General features: G+C 46.2%; 1 protein-coding gene across 7 annotated transcripts; it reads right to left on the minus strand.

Annotated features, from left to right (window-relative positions):
* Positions 1 to 766: 766 nt before the first annotated feature.
* On the minus strand, positions 767 to 21,854 carry MED25 (mediator complex subunit 25). Of its 7 annotated transcripts, none has more exons than XM_061588868.1 (20): positions 21,693 to 21,854; positions 20,089 to 20,234; positions 18,912 to 18,957; positions 16,454 to 16,578; positions 15,493 to 15,591; positions 14,156 to 14,276; positions 13,113 to 13,269; positions 10,535 to 10,665; positions 10,359 to 10,446; positions 10,000 to 10,196; positions 9,270 to 9,392; positions 9,085 to 9,170; positions 8,084 to 8,141; positions 7,006 to 7,113; positions 6,163 to 6,336; positions 4,852 to 4,953; positions 4,610 to 4,684; positions 3,875 to 4,048; positions 2,485 to 2,692; positions 767 to 1,035 (listed from the first exon to the last, which is right to left on the minus strand). In XM_061588868.1, the coding sequence occupies exons 1-20, from the start codon at positions 21,837 to 21,839 to the stop codon at positions 926 to 928; spliced, it is 2,475 nt and encodes an 824-aa protein (XP_061444852.1). In that variant the 5' UTR covers positions 21,840 to 21,854; the 3' UTR covers positions 767 to 925. The 7 variants fall into 7 exon arrangements, with proteins under 7 accessions (XP_061444852.1, XP_061444853.1, XP_061444849.1 ...); XM_061588869.1 differs by having other exon boundaries at positions 21,739 to 21,827; XM_061588865.1 differs by lacking the exon at positions 21,693 to 21,854 and adding an exon at positions 20,879 to 21,618 and having other exon boundaries at positions 10,535 to 10,662.
* Between the last annotated feature and the right edge of the window lie 5 nt (positions 21,855 to 21,859).

Below are 21,859 nucleotides of genomic sequence, written 5' to 3' on the forward strand. Positions count from 1 at the left end.
TCCAATCTCCTCTTTTGTTTTAGCTCACAAGAATCAATATTAACTCCTAAAAAATCCTGTGTCTTAACTGCCTTCTCTAACCTGCCATTGTTCACAGATCTGTTTCAACATTCCCATATCAAAAAATGAACACATTTTGCAGTTACACAGTCTGAAAACTGAACTGAACATACCATGGAATATTTTGTGATGGTAGTGGAGAATAAGAGTTAGGGACACAGGAGTGTTTGGCTTCCAGAGGGGTAGCCATATTAGCCTCTTGCAAGAAAAAAAACAAGGAGCCTTGTGACACATTAAAGACTAACAAAATCATGGTGGCATAAGCTTTCAGAGACTCCCATCCACTTCATCAGATGCAAATGTTCTCCAATTTTACAGGTGAGAAACACTAAAACTGAGAGATAAATGATCAGAACAAGGTCAGCCATAGTAGGGAATTATAATAACTATCAGCTCTTGTTGAACTACTGAAAGTCAGAAACCCCTGCTCATCACCTAAAGATCCCGAATTGCCTTCTGCCCGTTCCTGCTGTAGCTCATTAAATCCCACTTCTCTATCCAAGAGCTTAGAAGTCCTGGGCCACAGACCCTCGCCAACACTGGCAAGAGATTTGCTTCTTATTCAGCCCCCTCAATTCTCCACCCTCACAAATTCTGTGAAGAGCCACAGGGGACTGGGCTAATGCTCAGGATTCACTCCTCAGTTCTCAGCCTGGTTGCAAATGGAGGAAGGGGGAGGCAGGCAGTCTCAGGAAAGACCAAGACATAAAAGGGAGGAGGAGAACATTTATTAACAAATGGGAGAAAAAATATTACAAGGGACAAAAGACAGACAGAGTAACATTGTCCAGAAGGGACGCACCATCCCCAATACAGAAGCAAACAATCTCAGCCCTGGGTGACATTGGAACAGGACCCTCCGACATCAGATAAGGTCCCGGAGAATGTCATCCTCCATGATGCTGGGAGCGGAAACCTGCTGCAGGCCTGGCTGGGATACCGGCCCCCGGGGACCAGCGTTCATCAGCATTTGACCTGGGGAAGATACAGCAGGGAAGGTTATTACAGGTAGAGAGAAGGGAGGTACATATTGGAGGAAGCGGATTATCTGGACCTATTTCAGTCCGGCTTGGTTACTCTGAGAGGGACGGGGAGCATGACCTTGCTGATTCTTCTTGATCTCTCAGTTGGCTTTTGATACCATTGACCATGGTATCCTCCTGGACTGGGTCTGTGAGTTGAGGGTACTGTTTTACAGTGATTCCGTTATTTGTGGGACCTGGCTCATCCCCATGGTAATTGTGTTATGGGCTTCTGTAAGGATCAGTTTTCTCTCCCATGCAGTTTAACGTCTATACGAAGCTGTTGGGTGCTAATATCAGAGGGTTTGGGTTGAGTTATCAATATGCTGATGACACTCAGCAATCCTCCTCCCTCTCTACCCTTTCCATCAAACGCAAGTGAATTTGTCTCGGTGCTGAACTGATGCCTGGAGGTGGTGGCAGGCTTGACGCGGTCCAAGAGACTAAACCCTGAGAAGATGGAGAATCTGAGGCTTGGTGGTTCCAACATCTGGGAAGGGGGTTCATGAGTTGTTCTGGATGGAATTGTACTCCCCCCAAAGATCAAGCACTTAGTCTGGAGGTACTGCTGGAATCCACCTTGTCACAGTGCCTATTGTCAGCTTTGGCAGGTTCGCTAGCTATGGCCTTTGTTGGGCAGGGATAGCTTGGCTACAGTAACCCATACCCTTGTAACCTCCCAGGCTGACCACTGCAGTTCACTCTGCATGGGGCTACTGTAGAAGACAGTTTGAAGTATGCAGCAGGTACAAAATGTCACAGTGTGCACACTAATGGGGCTGTCACATCAGCATATAACACTGCTTCTTGAGGTGGTTGCAGTAGGTGCTTACTAGTCACCGAGCCCAATTAAAGGACATACAAAACCCTTAATGGCTTGGGGCCCAACTAACTGAAAGAGCACCTCTCCCAATACCATTCTGCCCCATGACCCAAAATTGGCCAGAGAGGCCTTGTTGATTGTTCCATCTTTGATAGAGCTCCAACTTGCTGGAATTCGGAACACGGCTTTCTTGGTGGTGGCACCCAATGAGCTCCTACATGAGATCAGGCAATCTGCCATACTCTATGGGTTTCAATGACAGTTCAAAACATTATTTCTTTGAGCCTTTGGGTAGCGCCAGAAGGAGAAATGTGTCTTTTATCCAATATTTATAGTTTTTTTTGGATATAAACAAAATGTGAAATATACACACAATTTTATTTTATTGTTTTTTATTTCCATTGATATAACCCACCCTGAAGCCTTAGGGGTGAAGGGTGGGATATAACCCCCCCCCAAAAATAAAAAAAACTCTGGGACAAAGCTTTTAAGACAAAATGCTCTTCCCCAGCTCTCAGATGCAGCTGCTTCTGGGGTGGGAAAAGCAGCCGTTTGTTTTGCAGATTTAACACACTGTACCTGGCAATGCTGCCCGCGGTGCCATCTGCCCTGGCCATGGTTGTCCAGGGGCTTGGTGCATGAGGGTCTGTCCAGGGAGCTGAAGCTGCTGCTGCCCAGGAGGTTGGTGCCCCAGAGCTGTTCCCATGGACTGGTGGGGTAACATTCCTGAAGATCCTTGCTGGAGGTGGTGGAGGGGTTGCTGGGATTGAGGAACTCCAGCCTGGGGCTATATATGAGGGACAGAGGGATCATGGGTTTGGACCAGAACGCAGAATTTCATTCATTAGCAGAAGGAGGGATGAATCCTCAAATGCAGGTAAGTCCTCTTAGTGACACTGCAAGACTTTATTCCCTTCGAGTGAAAGAGTTTCTCCTCCCAGCTTCAGGATGTACTTGCTTCCTTCTGTAACAGACTCTCTCTCATATTATCACTGTTGCTGCCTACCTCCTGGGTACCAGTCTCTGCCCTGGGTGAGTAAGAGGGCCAATCCTCCACATACAAGAGATCTGCCTTGCCCTCCATCAGAATGAGATTCCACTCCCTTCACCCACATGGCCAACATGGCAGGAGTATTGCAGTGTATCTCAGCTCTGTGGAGGCTTTGGATCCTGGCTCCCTTTCTTCCTTAAGGGGAGGCAGCCAGTGTGAAGAACAATGAAATAGAAATCTAAGATTAAAAGCTTAGTGGCTGATGGCCCTGGAGGTTATATAAGAGCTCTCAATTTCCTCTCTGATGACGAAGTTAGGATAGAACCTGAGAGGAAGAGGGGGTGGACTGACCTCAACCAGAGACGGAAAAAGCAGGTTACATAGTCCTGCCTCTGATGTTCATAGGGAGGAGTCATCCTCTCTGTGACACTTTCCTCCACTGACGGAGAAGAGGATTATGGGGCATCCTCTTCTCTTCAGGGCAAACCGACAGAATTTTCACCACCAAAACAAGGTGACAGCTCTTGCACAGTCTCAGATTAAGCCAGTTCCTTGGTAAAGCTGCCTTCAAAATATCTGAAAGGCTGTCACTTAGAAGAAGGAACAGACTTGTTCTCTTGCTCCAAAGACAGGACTTGAAGTAATGGGTGAAAGCTGCAATGAAGGAGATTTTGGCTAAATATTAGGAGAAGCCTGTGAACAATAAGAGCTGCTGAACAGTGGAACAGCCTGCCTCAGGAGGGGGTGGGCTCTTCTTTTCCAGACTTATTTTAAGCAGAGGTCGGAAGGCTATCTGTCAAGGATGCTGAAGTTGCATCCTACACGGTAGATTCATCTACATCAATCATGGGGTTGGACTAGATGACTTCAAAAAAGGTACCTTCCAACTCTAAAGCTCTGTGATCCATGATTTTTAAGTGGAAAAAGTGATTTAAAAAAGCACAAGGCCATGGTGGAAAGGAGGAAGATAGATCTTACCGGCTGTTGGCTCAGGAGGAGGCTGCGGAGCTGAGGGTTGGCACCAGGGTTTTGGGGCCTAAGCATGGCACCCCCTTGAGTGGTCTGTGGCCCAGCTTGTGGAGGACCTTGCGCTTGCGGAGGCTGGCTAGTGGCTGGGGCCGCTGGTTGAGGCTGCTGCACTCGGAGTTGCAACTGGGAAAAGAAAAATGAAACGTGCTCAAGTTTGCCAGAGTTCAGCACAGTCTCTCCTCCCCGTAGAATCTGAAGGTCTGGTACATGAGGGATGTGTGCAAGGACAAAGCAGGGATCAGCCCACAAGATCAACTGCTATCCACTGCAGCTGTGCATATCATTTGTTGGACTTCTGCAGCAACCAGATTACAAAAGGGTATTGGGGGTCCTGCGTCTGAAGGCAAGACAGGCTGTGAGAGAGGGTTTTTTGGTAGGCAAAAGGAATCTGTGAATAAAAGAATAGGAATATTAACTAATTAATATTTATCAAGAGATAAATTTAGGCCTCTTCCTGTTGCTAGAGAGTGATGCATTTCTAATACAAGTGCCACATTATTTAGGAAATTAGACTGCTGGGGTAATGAACAGATGAATCCCCTTAACCTATATCTCCCTTTGGGGTCTAGTACACAGCCACAATGAAGTTGATTAGACCAAGCTGGATGAAGAAAAGGGCTCCAGGGATGGGATGAGTCTACCCTCGAAGCACAAAGAAGGTCTTACATCTACATGATGACTCACCAGACCCTGTTGCCGTTGCTGCTCTTCCATAATTCCCACCTGAGGCATGCCAGGACTCACCTGCTGCCCACTCATCTGCACGAAAATAAGGGGAAGACCCATCAGACAGGGGGAGGGTCCATCACACAGGGGAACTGGCAGTGTGATTCCAAGCCCAGGCTGTCAACTGGTTGTCCACCCTCCTCGTTATGGTTAACCCTCCCAATTAGCTAGAGCAAACTCTCTCTCATCTACTTTCTTACCTGCTGCTGGACCCCCTGGGTCACTGGCAAAGCACCAGGCTGCTTTGGCAGGAAGGGCTGGGTGCTGGGTGTAGCACCAAGGGACTGAGACCCTCCCATCTGCTGTAAAAGGAGGGAATATAGGAGATATAAGCATATAGGGAGGGGCCAATGGGAAGAGAGGGGAAGATTCTAAAGCCAGCAGAGGGGACTGCTTTTGGGCTGGCAGGCATCACTGAAGTTAAAAACAGCCCATATTTATTTATTTAACAAAATTTATATACAGCTTGATTGTAAAAAAAATCCTCTAAGCAGTTTACAAAAGACACTTAAATTAACTGACAAAATAGTTAAAAACAATCAATTAAAATGTTTTTAAAACAATTAAAATAACAGTCTTTAAAAAAATCAAAATAGATCAACATCTATGTGTCTGGATAAGCTTATCTAAACAAGTTTTAAACCGGCAAAAAAGAATACAGTGAAGGCACCTGCCTGATGTTAAATTTTTGTTAGTGTGATTTGCTTTTTTTTTTTTTTTTATAAACATTTATATACCACTTGACTGAAAAAAAACTCTGTTTACAAAAGACATTACAATTATTCCTAAAATATTTTAAAACAAGTAATTAAAACATTTAAAAAACAAATTAAGAACAGCAACAGACAAAAAATAAACGTGTTGATGTATCAGCATATATGCATCTGGATAGGCTTGCCTAAATAAAAAAAAATTTAAGCCAGCACTGAAAATAATACAGCAAAGGCTGTTGTCAATAGGCAGGGAGTTCCAAAGAGTAGGTGCTGCCACAGAACAATTTCTTACAAGAGTGGAAGGAGTATTGTGCGACACCTGTAACAGCACCTGTTCTGCAGACTGAATTGCTGGAGTGGGTAAATTTGGGGTAAGGAGGTCCCGCAAGTAAGCAGGTCCCAAGCTATTAAGCCCCAAGCTACCAACAGTAACACCTTGAACTTGACCCGGTAGCAAAATGGCAACCAGTGCAGATGCCTGAGCAGAAGTATTATAGGCTGACAGGGTCTTACTCCTGTCAGCAATCTGGCTGCAGCATTCTGCACTAACTGCACCTTCTGGGTCAAGTGCAATCCCAACCTACACAAGTAGTGCTCAAAACACTGAACTGGGAACTAAAACCAAGGCACTTTTCACTGCAGTTCATTAGCAAACACACACACACAATATTAAAAGGAGACTGGGAGCTCTGTCTGGTGTGCCCTGATGCGTTAAAGAGAGTTAGACGCAGAGATCCAATGTAATTTTGGGTGGGTAGGTGGAGAGGGAGAGAGAGTGCTGTGGCAACAGCCACATACCTTTTGTTGCTGAACTTGCTTGTGGTTAGTGATGACCTGCCGAATGCCGTTGACAAAGCCACTCTGGTCATAGGGAATGAGCCCCATGAAGATTTTCTTCTTGGAGGAATACAGCAGCATCAACACCCGCACCTCACAGGGTGTCGTGTGAGGGAAATGAACGCAGCCCGCCTGCTCATATGATGACAAGAACAGGTGCATCTGCTAAAGCAGGGGTGGCTCACTTGTGGCCTTCTAGACATTGTTGGGACTCCAACTCCCGGCAGCCCCAGCTAGCAGGGCCAATCATTAGGGATGAAGGGAGATGTAGCTCAGGAGGGTCACAGGTTAGCCAGCCCTGTGCTGAAGAATCTGCCCCAATGAAGAAACATCTCTGCCCCCCTCCATACCCATAGAGCTGCAAGAAGGCAGATTCAGAATATGAAGGCTCTGTCCCCATGACTAAGAAGACTCACCCACATGGGGGAGGTTCTACCCTCTACGGCCAAGAATAGCAAGCCACAGTTGCACGACTATCCCCATGGAAAGCAACCCCATCCCCAATCTAAGACATTCTTACCGTCAAAATCCACCTCCTGCCACTACCAATAGGAGTGTGCAGGATCAAATAGTTATTATGGAAGTGGCATAGCAGGGGCAACAGTGGGTAAATTCTGCATTTAAATTGTGTTCTGTGTATCCTAAAACTTTGATCTGGTTTACAGACAGATGGAAGGTTTGTATAATAGAGCTGACTGGCTTGACCTGTCCATCATGACCAACCCACAGTGAGATTCCATGTTCTCCAAATCAGCCGAGCCATTTCAGCACACACACACCCCACCGCCACCTGTAGTGCCTTACAAATCCATTGCCCATGATGCGGTAGAGCCCCTTGAGTGACTCCAGGTCCTTGTTGGTGAAGTGGAACTGCACCATGCGCGAGTTGCGAAAGAGGTGACCCAGAGTTGTCTGCAGGGGAGCAAAAGAGGCCGGAGGTCATAGGTCAGTAAGAGCCTGAGCTTGTGTGTGCTCCAAACCAGGGCTGCAGAACCTTTTTGGCCTGGCAGCCCTGGTTGCCATCTATCCCCACTCCCATAGGCCAAATTTGCCACGTGGATGGGACAGCCCACTTGTCAGGGCCCTTATGCAGCACTTCCCACGCACCCGACAGCCAGTGGGGTGACAGGTGCTTGGAAGATGCAGCAAAAGGGGCTCTGTTAGCCTTATGCTTCGCAAAGCACTGAGCAAGGGACTGGCGAAGCTGCTTTCTGGAGGGAGTCGCTGTGTGACTGGGTTCCCCGTGGGCAACTTGGGTCACACAGCCAATCCAGCCACAGCTCTGCTCCACAGCTGGCGTCACATGTGTGACCTTGCTGCTCCTGCTTGATCTCTCAGAGGCTTTTGATTCTATTGACCACGGGATCCTCCTGGACTGTCTCCAAGAGTTAGGTGTTGGTGGCACGGTGTTGCGAGTGATTCCGCTCCCACCTACAGGATTCACAGACTAGCATTAGGGGATTATATGTCTGCCTCCTGGCAGTTGTGCTTTCAGGTGCCACAGGGCACTACTTTATCCCCAATGCAGTTTAATATTTGTATGAAGCCAAATTAGATCTGAGCCATGATGTCATCAGTAGGCTGATGGTACCCAGCTGTCTTTCCCCATTACATCTGCATCACAGGGCTGTGAGTCTTAAATTGGAGCCTGGATGCAGTGGTGGGCTGGATGAGGGCCTTTCCCTTGCCTGGATGGAGGACAGAGCGGGGTGTGCAAGTATATGCAGTGCAATGGTAACACATCTCTTGCTCTGTCCACTTTCTGGCTGTGGCTCCTGGAAGGTTGTCCAGAAGGGAATGTAGCCCTCGAATTAAAAAAAGTTCCCCACCCCAGGATATTAGGACAGGTTCCACCTATGACTGCCACAAGCGCTTCCCTTACCAGGAGCTGCTGAGGGATCAGCTGCATGATGAGCTTCTGGGGCCACTGCTCAGCCTTCCTGGAATGGGCCAAGAAAAGGAAAGTCAGCCGCTTGCTCCTCAGTGACGCCAGATCATATTTAATCTAGTCCATTAATTGCCTAATAAAATAAGGCTATGTGCAGCCATAAAATATTTAACACATGTTGTAAAAGCAATTAGCAATTACAAAACAGAACAGGAAACACACCAGTGGAGATATCACACATCCAAAGATCCACCAAGATCAGCTCAACACACCAGGGAGTGGATGCTGAAAAGCAAACTGCTGGGCTTCCCTAGGGAGGCTATTATGCAGCTGCAACCACCGAGAAGTCTCTGCTCCAAGCTACTTGACAAGATCTAATTTCTTAAAAAAGAAAAGAGCTTGGTCCGGCAGCTCTCAAGGTTGAGAACACTGGTGTGGAATCTGTGGCCCTCCAGATTTTTTTTTAAGATTCCATTTCCCATCAGCTCCAGCCAACATGGCCAACAGTCAGAGATGATGGGATTTGGAGTCCAACAATATCTGGAGGGCCACAGATTCCATGTCCCTGGTTTAGGGGCTCTCCAGCTCCACTTCAGGCTACAAAAACAGACCCTCATCCCATTTACTTTTCCCCAAATGAGGGAGGTTGCCATTGTTTTGGAGAATTATGGACAGGTAGATGTGTTCTTGCCCCCAAATCCTTTCCACACACACCCCCTTTCAAATGATAAAGTTGACACTGCTGAGCTGGGACTGGAAGCTACTTGTCCATTGCAAAAGGCCCATCTAGTCCGGCAACTTGTTCTCAGAGTGGTCATCCAGATGCCTATGGGAACCCACAAGCAGCACCTGAGCACTCTCCCCACTTGTGAGTCCCAGCAGCCGGTAATCAGGAGACATACTGCCTCCTCCGGCGGTGGCAATAGCCACTGTCAGCCTCTCCTGGACAGCCTTGCTCCCCTCCCCTTAGTGACTCAGACAGACAAGACACTCACAGATTCTCTCCTTGATTGACGTAGACCTGGCAGGGCAGGGAACGAGTCAGCTTGGCGCCGGAATCCACTGAAGCTGGTTTGGGCTTCTAGGGGAAGAGGGATGGGGCAGACCGTCAAAACATACCAGGACAAAAACAGGTTCTCTGTACTCAGCTCACCCTTCCCCTCCACAAGTCAGCTCTCACCTCCTGCCATTCCAGCACACCGCTCCACGCCATCACCTTGTTTGTGACTGACTGCTGGGGGGCTCCAATTTGTGCCTGGGCCGGCTGAGTCACGTTCATGCTACTGGGAGGCATGCCGCTGGGCTGGAGGGGTGGGAGACAGATGGGCACTGTCATGGTGGGGTGTTCAGATCATGTTTTATGGATGTTGCAGTTCACCAGAGTTTGGAACAATTCCGGTCCAGGTCTTACACAAAGCTCTAGAGACTAGGCCCTGAGGCAGCTGAGGACATAGCGGTGTATGCAATGCAGTGCTAAGTTACTGATTTCTTCAGTGCAAGGATTTTTCCTTGTGCACTGGAACATTCTCCCGCTCTTCTCCCCCTGGGCACCCCTTAAATCTGTTCTGTGGTTCCCCCAACCCTCCACAGCAGATTTGGGGACAACACGGGAAACACGTGGGGGGAGAAGAGAAAGTCCTGTTGCACTAGCACTATTCCTTGCGCTAGTGCAATTATTTAGTTGAATATCACCCACGGATTTGCTGGGCTTTTTTCTCACGCCTAATGTTTGGTTAGAATTTGTTATAAAATAAAATGTTTTGGTCACCATCCTTCGTGCAAAGAGTACATCGTACAGATGACAGTCACATGTGGGTCTTGATGGAAAGGGCAGTTAACCCCCGAGTGGAAAAATCCTGCCTCCCCCCACTCCCCACCCCACCAAGACTGTCAGGACCCACCATACGCACCATGGCTGAGGCACCAGACTGGGGTGGAGCCTGCAGAGGTTGCTGGACCAGCAGGCCAGAGCCTGTGGTTACCGTGGAGACCAGACTGGACTGCGAAGAAGTCGAGAGCTTGGGAGGCAGGGCTGGGACCGAGCTTGCTGGGAGGGTCTGTGTGGGAGCCTGGCTGAAGGCAGGCTGCATGGGGTTCAAGGAGGCGACTACAGAGGAGACAGAGAAGGCACTCCAGTCATAGGTCCCGCCACCCTTAATCCCCAACCATCTCTAACATCCCTTTAGCCTACCCTCCACCCCCGGCACTCTGCTCCCAAAGAGACCTCTTGCAGCCTCAATCTGGGGGGAAAATCAGACACAGAACTCACAGCGGGGGGCGACTTTCTGGTTCTTGGCAGCCTCCACGGCAGATTGAGCAGCTGCCTGGGCAGCAGTGAGAGTAGAGGATGGGGTAACCTTAAAAAAGCAGAGATCAGCAAGGTCAGAGGGATGAGCTTGACAGGAGGCAGGATCCCATGCTCACCTCTCAGGACGAAGGATGTACCTGATACGGCTGAGAAACGGGTGGCAGGACTTGAGGTGGGGTGGCAGGGAGTTGCGGTGGCACTGTGGGGAGCTGGGGCTGGGGCACAGCCTGCTTGGCCTGCAGAGCGTTGGCAGCAGTTCCCCCTCCTACTGCAAATGGAAAAGCAAGGGAGATACTAGTCATCAACAAGAAGTGTGTACTGACTCTTCCCCCCAAAAAACCCCTCCCCCCCACATGCACACTCACCTAAAAATATCAACCCTCCTGCTGGCCCAGGGAACCTCAACTGCCAGTAGCATCAGAGGGACTAACCCTCCATTTCCTACTATTAAGATAATCATCATTTTTTGTTTAGGTTTCACCCAACTGCTTTATGCTACATGTCATTTGACACCTTCAGCAAAGGGGATGCTTGAGTCATTTGTTCCTTCGATATGAACTGATCTGATGTGCACCTCCCAGATGGATGTGCGGATTAGAAAACAGTTCTCTTTGGATTTTGTGCTTCTCTGAACGTTGCTATACAGTTACTGGATCAAAAAAGTACCAGGAGGCACCATGCTGAAATGCATGTTTTATGATAAAATGTGCTCACAAACTATTATTTAAATACACAGTTTTGTGCAGATTACTGCAGAAACAGGTAAGAACAGCTTATGAATTAACACATGCAAAACTGGCACAGACCAGAAATAAGACTAATCTGTCCATTCCTACTTGAGCATACTAGTAGAAAGGCAAAAAATATAATTAAACCAAAGGTCCTGGAGCAAGTTCTGAGAGTCCATGATGCAGCCACCCTGCTGAAGCTAAACTCTCTGGGTCACAGGGACATAGGAAGCTGCGTTATACTAAGACAATTGGTCCATCTAGCTCAGTATTGTTTACACTGACTAGCAGTAGCTCTCCAGGGTTTCAGACTCTCCTTGCCCTACCTGGAAATGCCAGGAATTGAACCTGAGATCTTCTGCATACAAGGCAGATGCCCCACCGTTGAGCTATAGGCCTTCCCCACAAGATGTCCAGATGGGAGAGTTGAGTGGGAACCCCACCTACACTGCCTTGAGATACATTATTATTATTTTGGTATTATTGTTTGTTTCTACCCCGCCTTTTGGCCAAAAGGCCCTCAAGGCGGCTTACAAAAAATAAACACAAATATAAAAATACATCAGTAAAAACAATGACATCCCCCAATACTTTTCTCATGACAGCCTTCATTATTCTTCTCAGAACATCTCCCCCCACAAAAATATTCCTTTTCCAGCTTCCAGTCATAAACCCACTAACAACCCCTGTATTAACTCCCCATAATTATTCCTCTCAGGACATCTCCCCCCCCACTTTCCTGATCAAAAAACACCCCCACCCCAAATATTCCTCTTAGGAATCCCATCCCTGGTCTCCATTCAGCTTCCAGTCATAGCTTCCCCACCCCCACCATTTTAATTCCCCTCAAGGCATCTTCCTCCCTCCAATAACCCCTTTCCAGGTCAAAGACCCCTTCCCAAAAGTTCCTCATCCTTATTCCCTCCACCATTCCCCCTTATCAGGACAACCACCATTCCCCATTCGCGTTCTTTCCCAACCCCAAATTTGGCCTCCCCTCCCTCCGTAAACTGCCTTTACATGAAGGAAAAGGGCTACAGGAGGGCCCCACTTATACGGCAGGTTCCATTCCGGACTGCCGCCGTAAAGCGGAACCCATTGAGTATAATGGGGTGCGTCGTGCAAAAATGACGCAAAAATGCCACAAAATGCGGCAAAAGCACAAAAACAGCTTTAAAACGGGGAATTTCCCCTAATTGAAAGCCGCCACATTAGCGGAAGGCCGGAATGCGAAGCACTGGTAAGCAGGGCACTACTGTATAAATGAACTCAATTTAAAAAGAGAAAGATGGGCTCTACAACTAAAAACAAACTCTAAACCCACACTTCCCTATGTATCTCTGTGACTACAACACCATATCCAGGGATCCATACACTCTGTAGCTTTTCTGTAACATGCGCATGCAAAGCACATTTACACAGCTTTGTTATTGTGCGGTTTAAATCTGCTTTTGCTTGTCATGGCTCCTTCATTATCGCTTCTTGGGATTTTACTTTGTGTTTTGCTTATATGTTTTCATGTGTAGCCTTGTAATCATAAGGGTTAGAAACATGCTCTTTGTAAAAAAGAAAGGTTATCAAGAAATGGAGTTCTGAACCTAAGATCACATTTGGGGCACTTTTTTCTGCACTTGTGCATTACTGCCGAACACACTGTGCCCTGTCTATAACTTGAACATACGATCCTCCCGGACAACAATGACTCTCTGACCTCAGTATGAACCCAGCGAACCTGATCTGCAACAATCACTTGGCAGTTAACAGACTTCCAAGGTACGTTCTTGGGTCAAAGGTTGCCCAGTGACAAATGCACACCAAGCCAGGGAGATTTGGAGGGTGGGATAGAAACTGACCCCAGTTTGTGAGGGTGTCACATCTCCTGCATTCCTCTTTTCCTCTCTTCCCAGGTCAGACCGGCCAGCTTGCAACTACCCAGTGTGATGCTTCCTAGTGTCAGCCCTCTGCTCGCTCCCAGGCCAGCTCTTACCTGGAAGTGCCATGCCACGTATGAGGATCATGTGTCGAGGATCCTGGCTGTAGTCCTTGAGTTGGGCCTCCATCATGCCTCCCGTTACGGCCTTCTCAAAGAGGATGCGCAAGGCAGGCAGCTTCCGTGGGGAGATAATAGAAAAGTGGATCCCACGCTGGGGAAGAAAGGCAGAACAGGTGAGCAGATGAAGCATCCTATCCCATACAATCTCAAAGAAAATAACGCAGGGAGACCGTGAAAGATTCCCATTCTCCAAAGCTGTTTAGCTCAAACTGGACTTTCAGCATGTTCGCAACTACTCTCATAAGCCAGGGCATTGTCTGAGGGCACACAATGCAGCCACCTTGTTACGGCTAAGCTAGTTTGGGTCTGGTCAGTGTCTGGCTGGGAGACCGCCTGGGAACCTCACGTATGCTGCCTTCAGTTCCATGATGGAAGAAAGGCAAGATATAGATGTAATAACATTATCCAGAAGGCCTCAGTCTCTGCTTAGTCCCATTCCCATGAACTCATGTCTTGTATTTTACAGTACATGACTGTGCTTTATGTTGAAATTGTAAATGGCTCTAGATACCTTTGATAAAATAGCAATACCTAAATATTTCAGCCAAACAACAGAAACCCCACTCTCTGCTCTCATTCATTCCCATTCACTGGATTCTCTAGAAGAGAAACTAAGCGAGTTCCTATCTCAAAGCGAGTTCCTATCTCAAAGCGTTCTAAACTAGTACAGCCACTCCCATATGTTGCCAGGTTTCCCATCTCTCTCCAAGTCTTGCTCTGTTCTAGCCTAGTAGATCAGGTATGACGAAGCTTTGCCCTCCAGATGTTGCTGAACTACAACTCGCATCATTCCTGGCCATTGGCCATGCTTGCTGGAGCTGATGGGAGTTGTAGTTCAGCATCATTTGGAGAGTCAAAGCTTTCCCACATCAGTTGCAAGTATTTGGAAAGACTGAGGTATGGTAGTGATCAATAACCCCACCCCACAATCCTGGAGAAACTAAGAATTCAGGTCCTACCAAACATCTTCTACTCACATCACCAATCTTCTGCACCAAATTCTCTGTTGTATAGCCAGAGTATGTGGTACTCTCCACAGCTGGAAGCAGGTAGGGTGGGGAGTTGCAGATTAGGATGCAGACTTTATGTGTGGGGCCTCTGTTTGGGGAAGAAGACGAAGAGAAAGAGAAAAGACACAATACGTGAGGCTTGGGAAACAAAATGTCCAGGCATGCTTTGCTTTGATCCAAAGAAATGTCTCAACAGGAATGCAGCATCCTTAGAGCCCTATTCAGATGCATAAAAGAACGTCTGTCAAAATACAGTGTGAAGGGATCACGGGGAGGTGAACACCAGCTCACTTGCAATGTCCTGTTGGCCCCACCCTCAACCTTTCTGCATTGAGCAGTAAGGTCTGATAGGAGATACTTTTATGGGGCCCTACTGTACTTAGAATCCTCTCTGCAATCAGGAACCCTGATTCTACAGCAGGACCTGATCACAGGGAGGATTTTAAATATGCTCAGTCAAACATGAGAAGAATCCCCCTTCAGACATTCCCATTCAACATGGACAGGCTGAGAGAGGAGGTCATGGGACAGAGACATCGGTGGCAAGGCTGGTGTGCACAGGCCCATGCCCCCTCCACCCTTTATTCCTGCATACATCCTTTGAACACATGAATTAGGGCTTGAGAGAATTTAATAAGAGTATCATAATGTGGCTACAGATGCTTCCTGAATGGGCAACTCACCTGCAAGGGCAGCGTCTTGGAACAAGCACAGAAAAAGCAGACTGAAATGGCTGTGATCTAGTTACAGCAGCTGCCTGGTAGGTATGTAAAGGATGATTCCAATTTTTGATCAGAGCAGCAATGCTTTGGAAAAGTGTTTTGGAAGACACCTACCCAACACCCCTTCTTTCCCCTTGTTGTGTTTTTCATGTTCTAAAATCAACCGTCTCCCACAAGCTGTTTTTGGTGTACTGCTTGTGGTTTGCTTGGGGGAAACAAACCATTCGCCCTGATTCAGACATCGCAACAAGCCAGACTATGACTTGTATCCTGGCAGCGCAGAAGCAAAGGAGGAGCCGAGCAAGAACTTTTCAGAAGAATGCACTAGCGCACCACTCATTCCAATTAAACCATCATTTGTTTTTAACCATTGTTTAATGTGACGTGAGAACTGGGACAATGTTTATGTCCATTCTGCAAAACAATTCCAGATCTAGGGAAATGACAAACCAAACCATTCCACAATTTTAAACATGACTCATGATTTGCAAATTTTAAACACAGATGAGAGCCCTCATGTACACCCATTGCATCCTGAGTTTCTGCCCTCCTTTCACCCTTGCCCCTGTGAAAACCACTTACATTTGCTCTCTCATCTTCTTAAAGTCATCAAAAAGTTGCAGAGCAGTGCTGAGCCCTTCTGAGATGAGACTACAGCTCTCGCCGCCACCACCCACAAACCTGAAATTGGGAAACCAAAATGATTAAGAGGACCAAGGGTGGGAACCAAAGGCTTCATTCTCAAACCCCAAACAGAGCCCAGGTGTTATCACAAATTGCTATATACCAAATCAGACCATTGGTCCAGCTAGTCTAGTATCGTCCACTCCAGCCTTCCTCAAGCTGGTGATCTTGAGATACTTAGGATTACAACTCCCATTCATCCCTGACCACTGGCTGAGACTGATGGGAATTGTAGTTCTAAACATCTGATGGGCACCCCTTGCGGAAGGCTGGTCTACTCCAACTGACAGTGGGTCTCCCAAGGTTTCCCCCAGCTCTGCTACCCTAGATCCTTTAACGTGAGATGCCTGGGATTAAACCTGGGATCTTATAAAATGCACATGAAGCTATGCACTCTTCTAGAGAGCGTGCTGAGCTTTGTCAACTTACTCTAATCTTCATGCATTTTCCAAGAATCTCAGAAAGCCTGGCTATAATCCTTAAGAAACCTGGAAAATTTCCTTCCATTTCTTCTTAGACCAATAGAGTTGGATAAACCCCAAAGGCCATTTTATTCAACTCACTGCCCCTAAAATACCATCACCCATAGATCAACCTAGAGCTTAGGCCACAGCATGCTACACAAGCAGAGGAGAACGGTAACTGCAAGGCATGGGGTCAAGCACGAGAGTTATGCATCATTTCATCCTTTTCCCAAAAAAACATTTGCTATACTTACCTGCCAAGGCATCTCTCCGGATTGCAAAAAGTCACAACTAAGGCACCAGATTCCTCAGCTGTTCTAAACCGTTACACACCTACAACCTCTAGTGTAATATATAACACAAATAAAGAACATTACATGAATTCCTGGACTCACTGAATGCTGTCAAGCCATGTGACAAACTCGTAAGCGCTGCTAGTTGGTGCATGGCACTGCACATATGACTCAGGAGCACAGTCCACTGTATTGAACACCACCAGGCTGTACTGAGTACCACCATACTGCAGGAGATGGGGGATGGGAGATAGAAGCTAGTTATACAGAATGACTCTGGCAAATATATTTTCAGTAGCCTGATGCTTTTAAGCAGGGACACTGGTCTTTTGCTCAGCTTTGACTCTGTCACTACTCACGACCTTTGGCAGCAGCATTCAACATACGGCAGGAGCTCTTCGAATGATGTGGACTACAACTCCCATCAGCCCCTGCCAGTATGGCCAATGGTCAGAGATTATGGGAGTTGTAGTCCAAAACATCTGGAGCACACCATGTTGACTACCTCTGCATTACAGCCTCAAGTGCACTGATCAGATGCCCTGTCTTCATGAGAGGGAGAGTTGTTTATTCTTGTGGTTGAAAAGGCCGTTTAAAGCAAAGGCAAAATTAACCAAAAGTCCTGAGATTAGAGATTTGGGTAGGCAAGAAAAGGGACTTCTTTGCTTACCACAGCTCCTCGCCCCCAGTGACAGGCTGATGACTGAGTGTGTATTGAGCATTGTAGATTGATATGAATACACATGAAACTACTTTGGATATGAAATGATTATCTGATCATTTGAGAATTCTTATTAAAAAGTGCTACTATGTTCCTGTGCATTCAAGATGCGCCCACACATTAGTCCAGATGTTTGTATAGAACAATTTGATATCATTTCCTGTTTTATCAAAAAACTTTTTTTTTTCTTCAAAAATGGAGAAACTGTAATCCAACATCAGCTCACTGGGAAATCTTGGGCAACTCACTGACTGTATCCAAATGATCTCCAAAGGATTGGAAACTTTCTCTGTGTTCACATGTGCTCCCTCTTTGACATGTGCAGTTAAATCAGTTACCTTCAGATTTGCCCACAAGTCAAGGTTTGATCCCAGTTTGTGGGCAAACTATGGTTTTATCAAACCAATGGTTAACTATATTCAGACACAAAGGCAACTATAGCTTGATTCAAACAAGGAAATAATTCATTAAGCCGCACATGATGGGAGGCAAGAACACAACAAAGGCTCATTCCCAATCCTTCATATTTTTGTCTGAATGCAGCCACTGCCTCCCAGGTTTAGTATTAGGTTAAAACAAGATAACTGAAAGTACATCACCTCGAGATCCTTGGGGTAACAATGATATTTTCTGTACATGGTTTAATGTTATGTGTGCTAGTCTCAGGTCTTGCAAACTCCCCTTTCTCCTCCTCCAGTATGCCTCAGAGGAGATTAGAAGCTTTTGCTTCCATTTCCAACCAACCATAGTTACCTGTTCTGCCCAATCCAAACCTGGTCAAACTGTGGTTAGTCTTAACTAAAATTTAGGGAAGCAAGACAACTTCAAACCCTGGCTTGCTTCCCTAAACTACAGTTAACAGTGATAACTAATCTAGGTTGCACACAAGTAACAGTCATTAGCTGAAAATGAAACTGAAAGCTTCCGATTGCCTCCTCAAGGCTGTTAAGGCAAAGAAGACGGGTGGGAGGAGTGTGTGAGCCCAAGGTTCACCCATCCCCATATAGCAAACTGATTTAGCATTACAGCCAAACAGAGCCAATGTGATTTCAAAAACAACCACACAACCATGTGAGGTTTGGAAACAAATTATTTTCAGATGCAGAAGCTTCTGCTATGGGAAATCCTGTTTTTTCTTTCTTTGCTTCAAACAACTAGACTTTGCTTCTCACTCCAAAGAAGCCACGAATTCTGGCTTTGGGGGCCTTGAATTCAGGTCTTGGTATAGTTCTCAAGGTAGCATTGGCTGCTCCCAAGCTCCAGCTGCCCCCTCCCCATTTGATCAAGCTATGAATTCTGTTTTGTGTGAGAATCTAATCTGGCAATTTTGCTCAGGAAAACAATCTAAGGACCATATATTTTTGTTAAGTGAACAGAAATTCATTTTACCTATCCTCAAGCTAATCCCTGAAACCCTTATGATAACAGAGAGAGAAAAGAGAAGAACAGCCACTATCAGCCCCATCAGGCTCCTCCCTCTCTCAATAGTCACCTGGCAGCAGCCATTCCATCAGGATGCAGCACAGAGAGAGAAGGGAAGCAAGGCTACTTCATTGGCTCTGCTCAGAGAATTGAACTTTTGGCTTGTCTTCTCACTCCTGCTGGTTATTATAAGAACATTGTATCTAGTGCTTGAATTTGCTCCCTCCCTCCCAATACCTTTTCCTTTGGTGTCATGTCTTTATAAGGGATAGTCATGTAACCTTTTCAGCTGAAGGGCAGAGTAAAAATTCTGCAGATAAATAAATAAGGAAGCCATACACAAAGAGAGGGGCTCTCCAGAGCCCACTAAATTCCTTGAAGTCATTAACAACTTGAAAAGTGCATCCACACACTCACATCTCCTCCAAAGTCTGTTTCAGCCGGTGGACCACCATTAAAATACCTAGAAATAAAACAGAGGGTGGACAAAAATGCGAAAGAGTTCCTTGCAATGGGCACACCAACAAGGATTTATGGAAGATAGCCCTTAACTTGCGAAAGAGATTGTGAAATCACAGGATTCTTTTTTCCCCATTATCATTATTTTAATTTAGTTACTTGCCATGCTCCACTTGTCTGGTTTCCAGGGGTAAAAATAAACTGTAAACACCTCCACTGCTTTTATATTGCGTTTTGCGCCTAAACTTAGAACCTGAAAGTGTCTGTCAGCTTATTTCTGTTAATTTAATCCTGCAATTTTATTTGCCCTTCTCCTGTATGCCCTGAAACTGTGATATTTGATATCAAGAAAGTTAATCAGTCTAGGTACTTGCAGCTATCTCTTCAACTGACAAAAACCCTGCTTGGACTACATTTTATTCCTATGCTTCTTGTTCCAATACATTCTTCCTTAAAAGGAAATCTCATTGATTTCAATGGAGATTATTTCCAAGTAGGCTGCATTACGGCACAGTCTTAGCACCCCAGTCCTGTGCATTGTTACTCTGACTCTCCCCTTGTGTTCAGTGGGACTTATACCTCATAAGTGTGCAAAGGATTAGTTTCTTTGTAATTCCATGCACACTTCCCTGGGAATCAGCACTGCTACTTTGATTTACTGTTGTGAACTGTTTTGCGATTAGTTAGTATTGGCATAACCAATTATCATCTATTTATGCAGCATTTTTAGTACACAATTCACTTTGCTGTCCTCTCAGTCATCCACACTGTGAAAGACGTTATTTCATTTTGCAGATGTGGGAAAAAGTGAGACTTGTTCACACCCACTTATTGAATCTGTGATCAACCTATGATTTCCATATCCAAGTTCCAGCTAAAATTCTTGTCTGTTGCAGTGCACTAATTAGAACAGGGGCTCCTGTAAACAAGAGTGCATATCATATTACTAACTGTGTAGATTGAGTCTTTCTTAAATCAGTGTATCAGGTTATCAGAATGTAATGGCAAACTTAATAACTGCAGTCCTCCCCAAGAAAGGAGCATTTCACCAGCATTCCCTTTCCTATGACTGTCGCCTTTCTTGCAACAAAGCTACCAGGGGCACTGTTGTACCCGGGACCATGCAAACACTCACTCAATGGCAGGAAGAAGGTAATGCTTGCGCAAGGACTCGAAGTAAGGTCCAAGATTGGCAGTGCCCTCAATGACGAAAACCACATCAGCGACCATCCCCATGGGCTGAGCAGGCATGTCCAGCGGTGGCACCACCATCTCCTCCAGCTACCCGTGGTGAGGTAACAATATACAACAGCAATGTGACAAAACATTAATGACAGAGGCAAGGCTGAAATAAATGATTATTTTAACATTTATTCAATATCAAAGGAGCACATGCTATACAAAACACAGACCTGTCATTCAACTAACTCCTACTCAGAGAAGACCCACTTAAATTAATGAACCTAAGTTAATTATAGCTATTAAATTCAATGGGTCTCCTCTGAGTAGGACAAGCATTGAATACTACGCATTATTTCCAGCCAAGGCTAGATGGTCACTATTTACACATTAAATAAGCAAGACAGAAGAGGATGAGAAGGAGAGGTCTGGGAAATGAGTAAAAGGGATAGAAGCAAATCAAATGAAAATGGAGCTACAGGTAAGGTAGGGCCAGGGTGGTGTGTTGGAAGGTAAGAGACCTGTAGAGGTCCATCCAGATCAAGGATGGGGAAACCTCAGCCCGTGGGTTAGATGCAAGCTATTCAACTCTCTCCAGCCCCATCCCTCCACCACCTTTCATCTTCTCCTGGGCTGTAATCTCAAAACAGGAGTAAAGGAGGAGAGAGAATCAGAGAGGGGAAGTTACAGCTCAGTAGTGGGGAATAGAGAGCTTTGTGTGATGAGAAAGGAGCTCCCTTTCTCACCATGTAGCAGAGAAACCAAGTCAAATCTATGGATAAAGAGAGAACTTTCTTTTTCCATGGGCAGACTGTAGCACTTCGGTAGTACACAGTGAGAAAGAAGATTCTAGCCCAACATTCCATTTCCCATGGTGGCCAGCCAGATGCTTCCAGGAAACCCTCAAACAAGGCATGAAGGCCCATTTACCCTGGCCTCTGTCACTAGAGGTATGTATTTTAGGACTCAGCCTATCTAACTGTAAATTGTTTTAATATTGTATTTTCATATTGTTGCAACCGAATGGGGATGGGCAGGTAAGAAATCTAATAAATAGCAACTGCAACCCACCCACCCCGCACAAGCCAGTATCAGCCCTTAATAAGAACTATACTCGTTCCTTTATCTCAACTTTTAAATACATGTCAAGGCATATATTTGTCATTAAATAAAGCTAGATTAGCGGCCTTTCTGCCCCCCACCGCATCTTGTGACAACGAGTTCCTTAAATTCATGCTCTATTGTGCGAAAAATGACTTCCACTTGTCCACTGTGAATCTACAGCCCACAAGTTTCACAGAGTGTCCTCGAGCTCCATGTTATGGGCCAGGGATTTTCCCCCTTTGCCCCCATCCTACATTATTTTAGCATTACTAATGAAAAAACGAGTTTTGAGTGAGGACTTGGAGGAAGACCAACGAGGAGGATGGACCAAGTAACAAGAGAAGCAAGGAGAGGATTTGTAGCCTCAGTCTCTGTTCCCTCTTCCCTCCTCCCCAAAACCGCTCCTAAGTATTGGCCCCCCACCAGCCCCCGTTTGGCCCCCACCGATTCCCGTACCCAACGCTGACATCCGGCTTCTGTTCTACACTTGCGCCCAACCCACCGGAAGCAATCTCCTTCTGGTCCGCTCCTAGCCACGCAGGCGCAGACCCGCAAAATTCTAACACCTTTCTCTTCCCTTTCATTCTCTAAAATGATTGACATTTCTTCCCCACCCTTTTTAC

Source organism: Rhineura floridana, chromosome 11, assembly GCF_030035675.1.
Source record: "Rhineura floridana isolate rRhiFlo1 chromosome 11, rRhiFlo1.hap2, whole genome shotgun sequence".
Lineage (NCBI taxonomy): Eukaryota > Metazoa > Chordata > Lepidosauria > Squamata > Rhineuridae > Rhineura > Rhineura floridana.

Coding starts and splice junctions, on each gene's coding strand:
- MED25 (XM_061588863.1), bottom strand. CDS start 21,058: ATGGGCCTTCATGCCTTGTTTGAGGGTTTCCTGGAAGCATCTGGCTGG. Junction 13,270..14,155: donor TGGTGCAGAAGATTGGTGAT/GTGAGTAGAAGA, acceptor TTTCTTCCCCAG/CGTGGGATCCACTTTTCTAT. Junction 6,337..7,005: donor GCATCATGGGCAATGGATTT/GTAAGGCACTAC, acceptor TCATCATATGAG/CAGGCGGGCTGCGTTCATTT.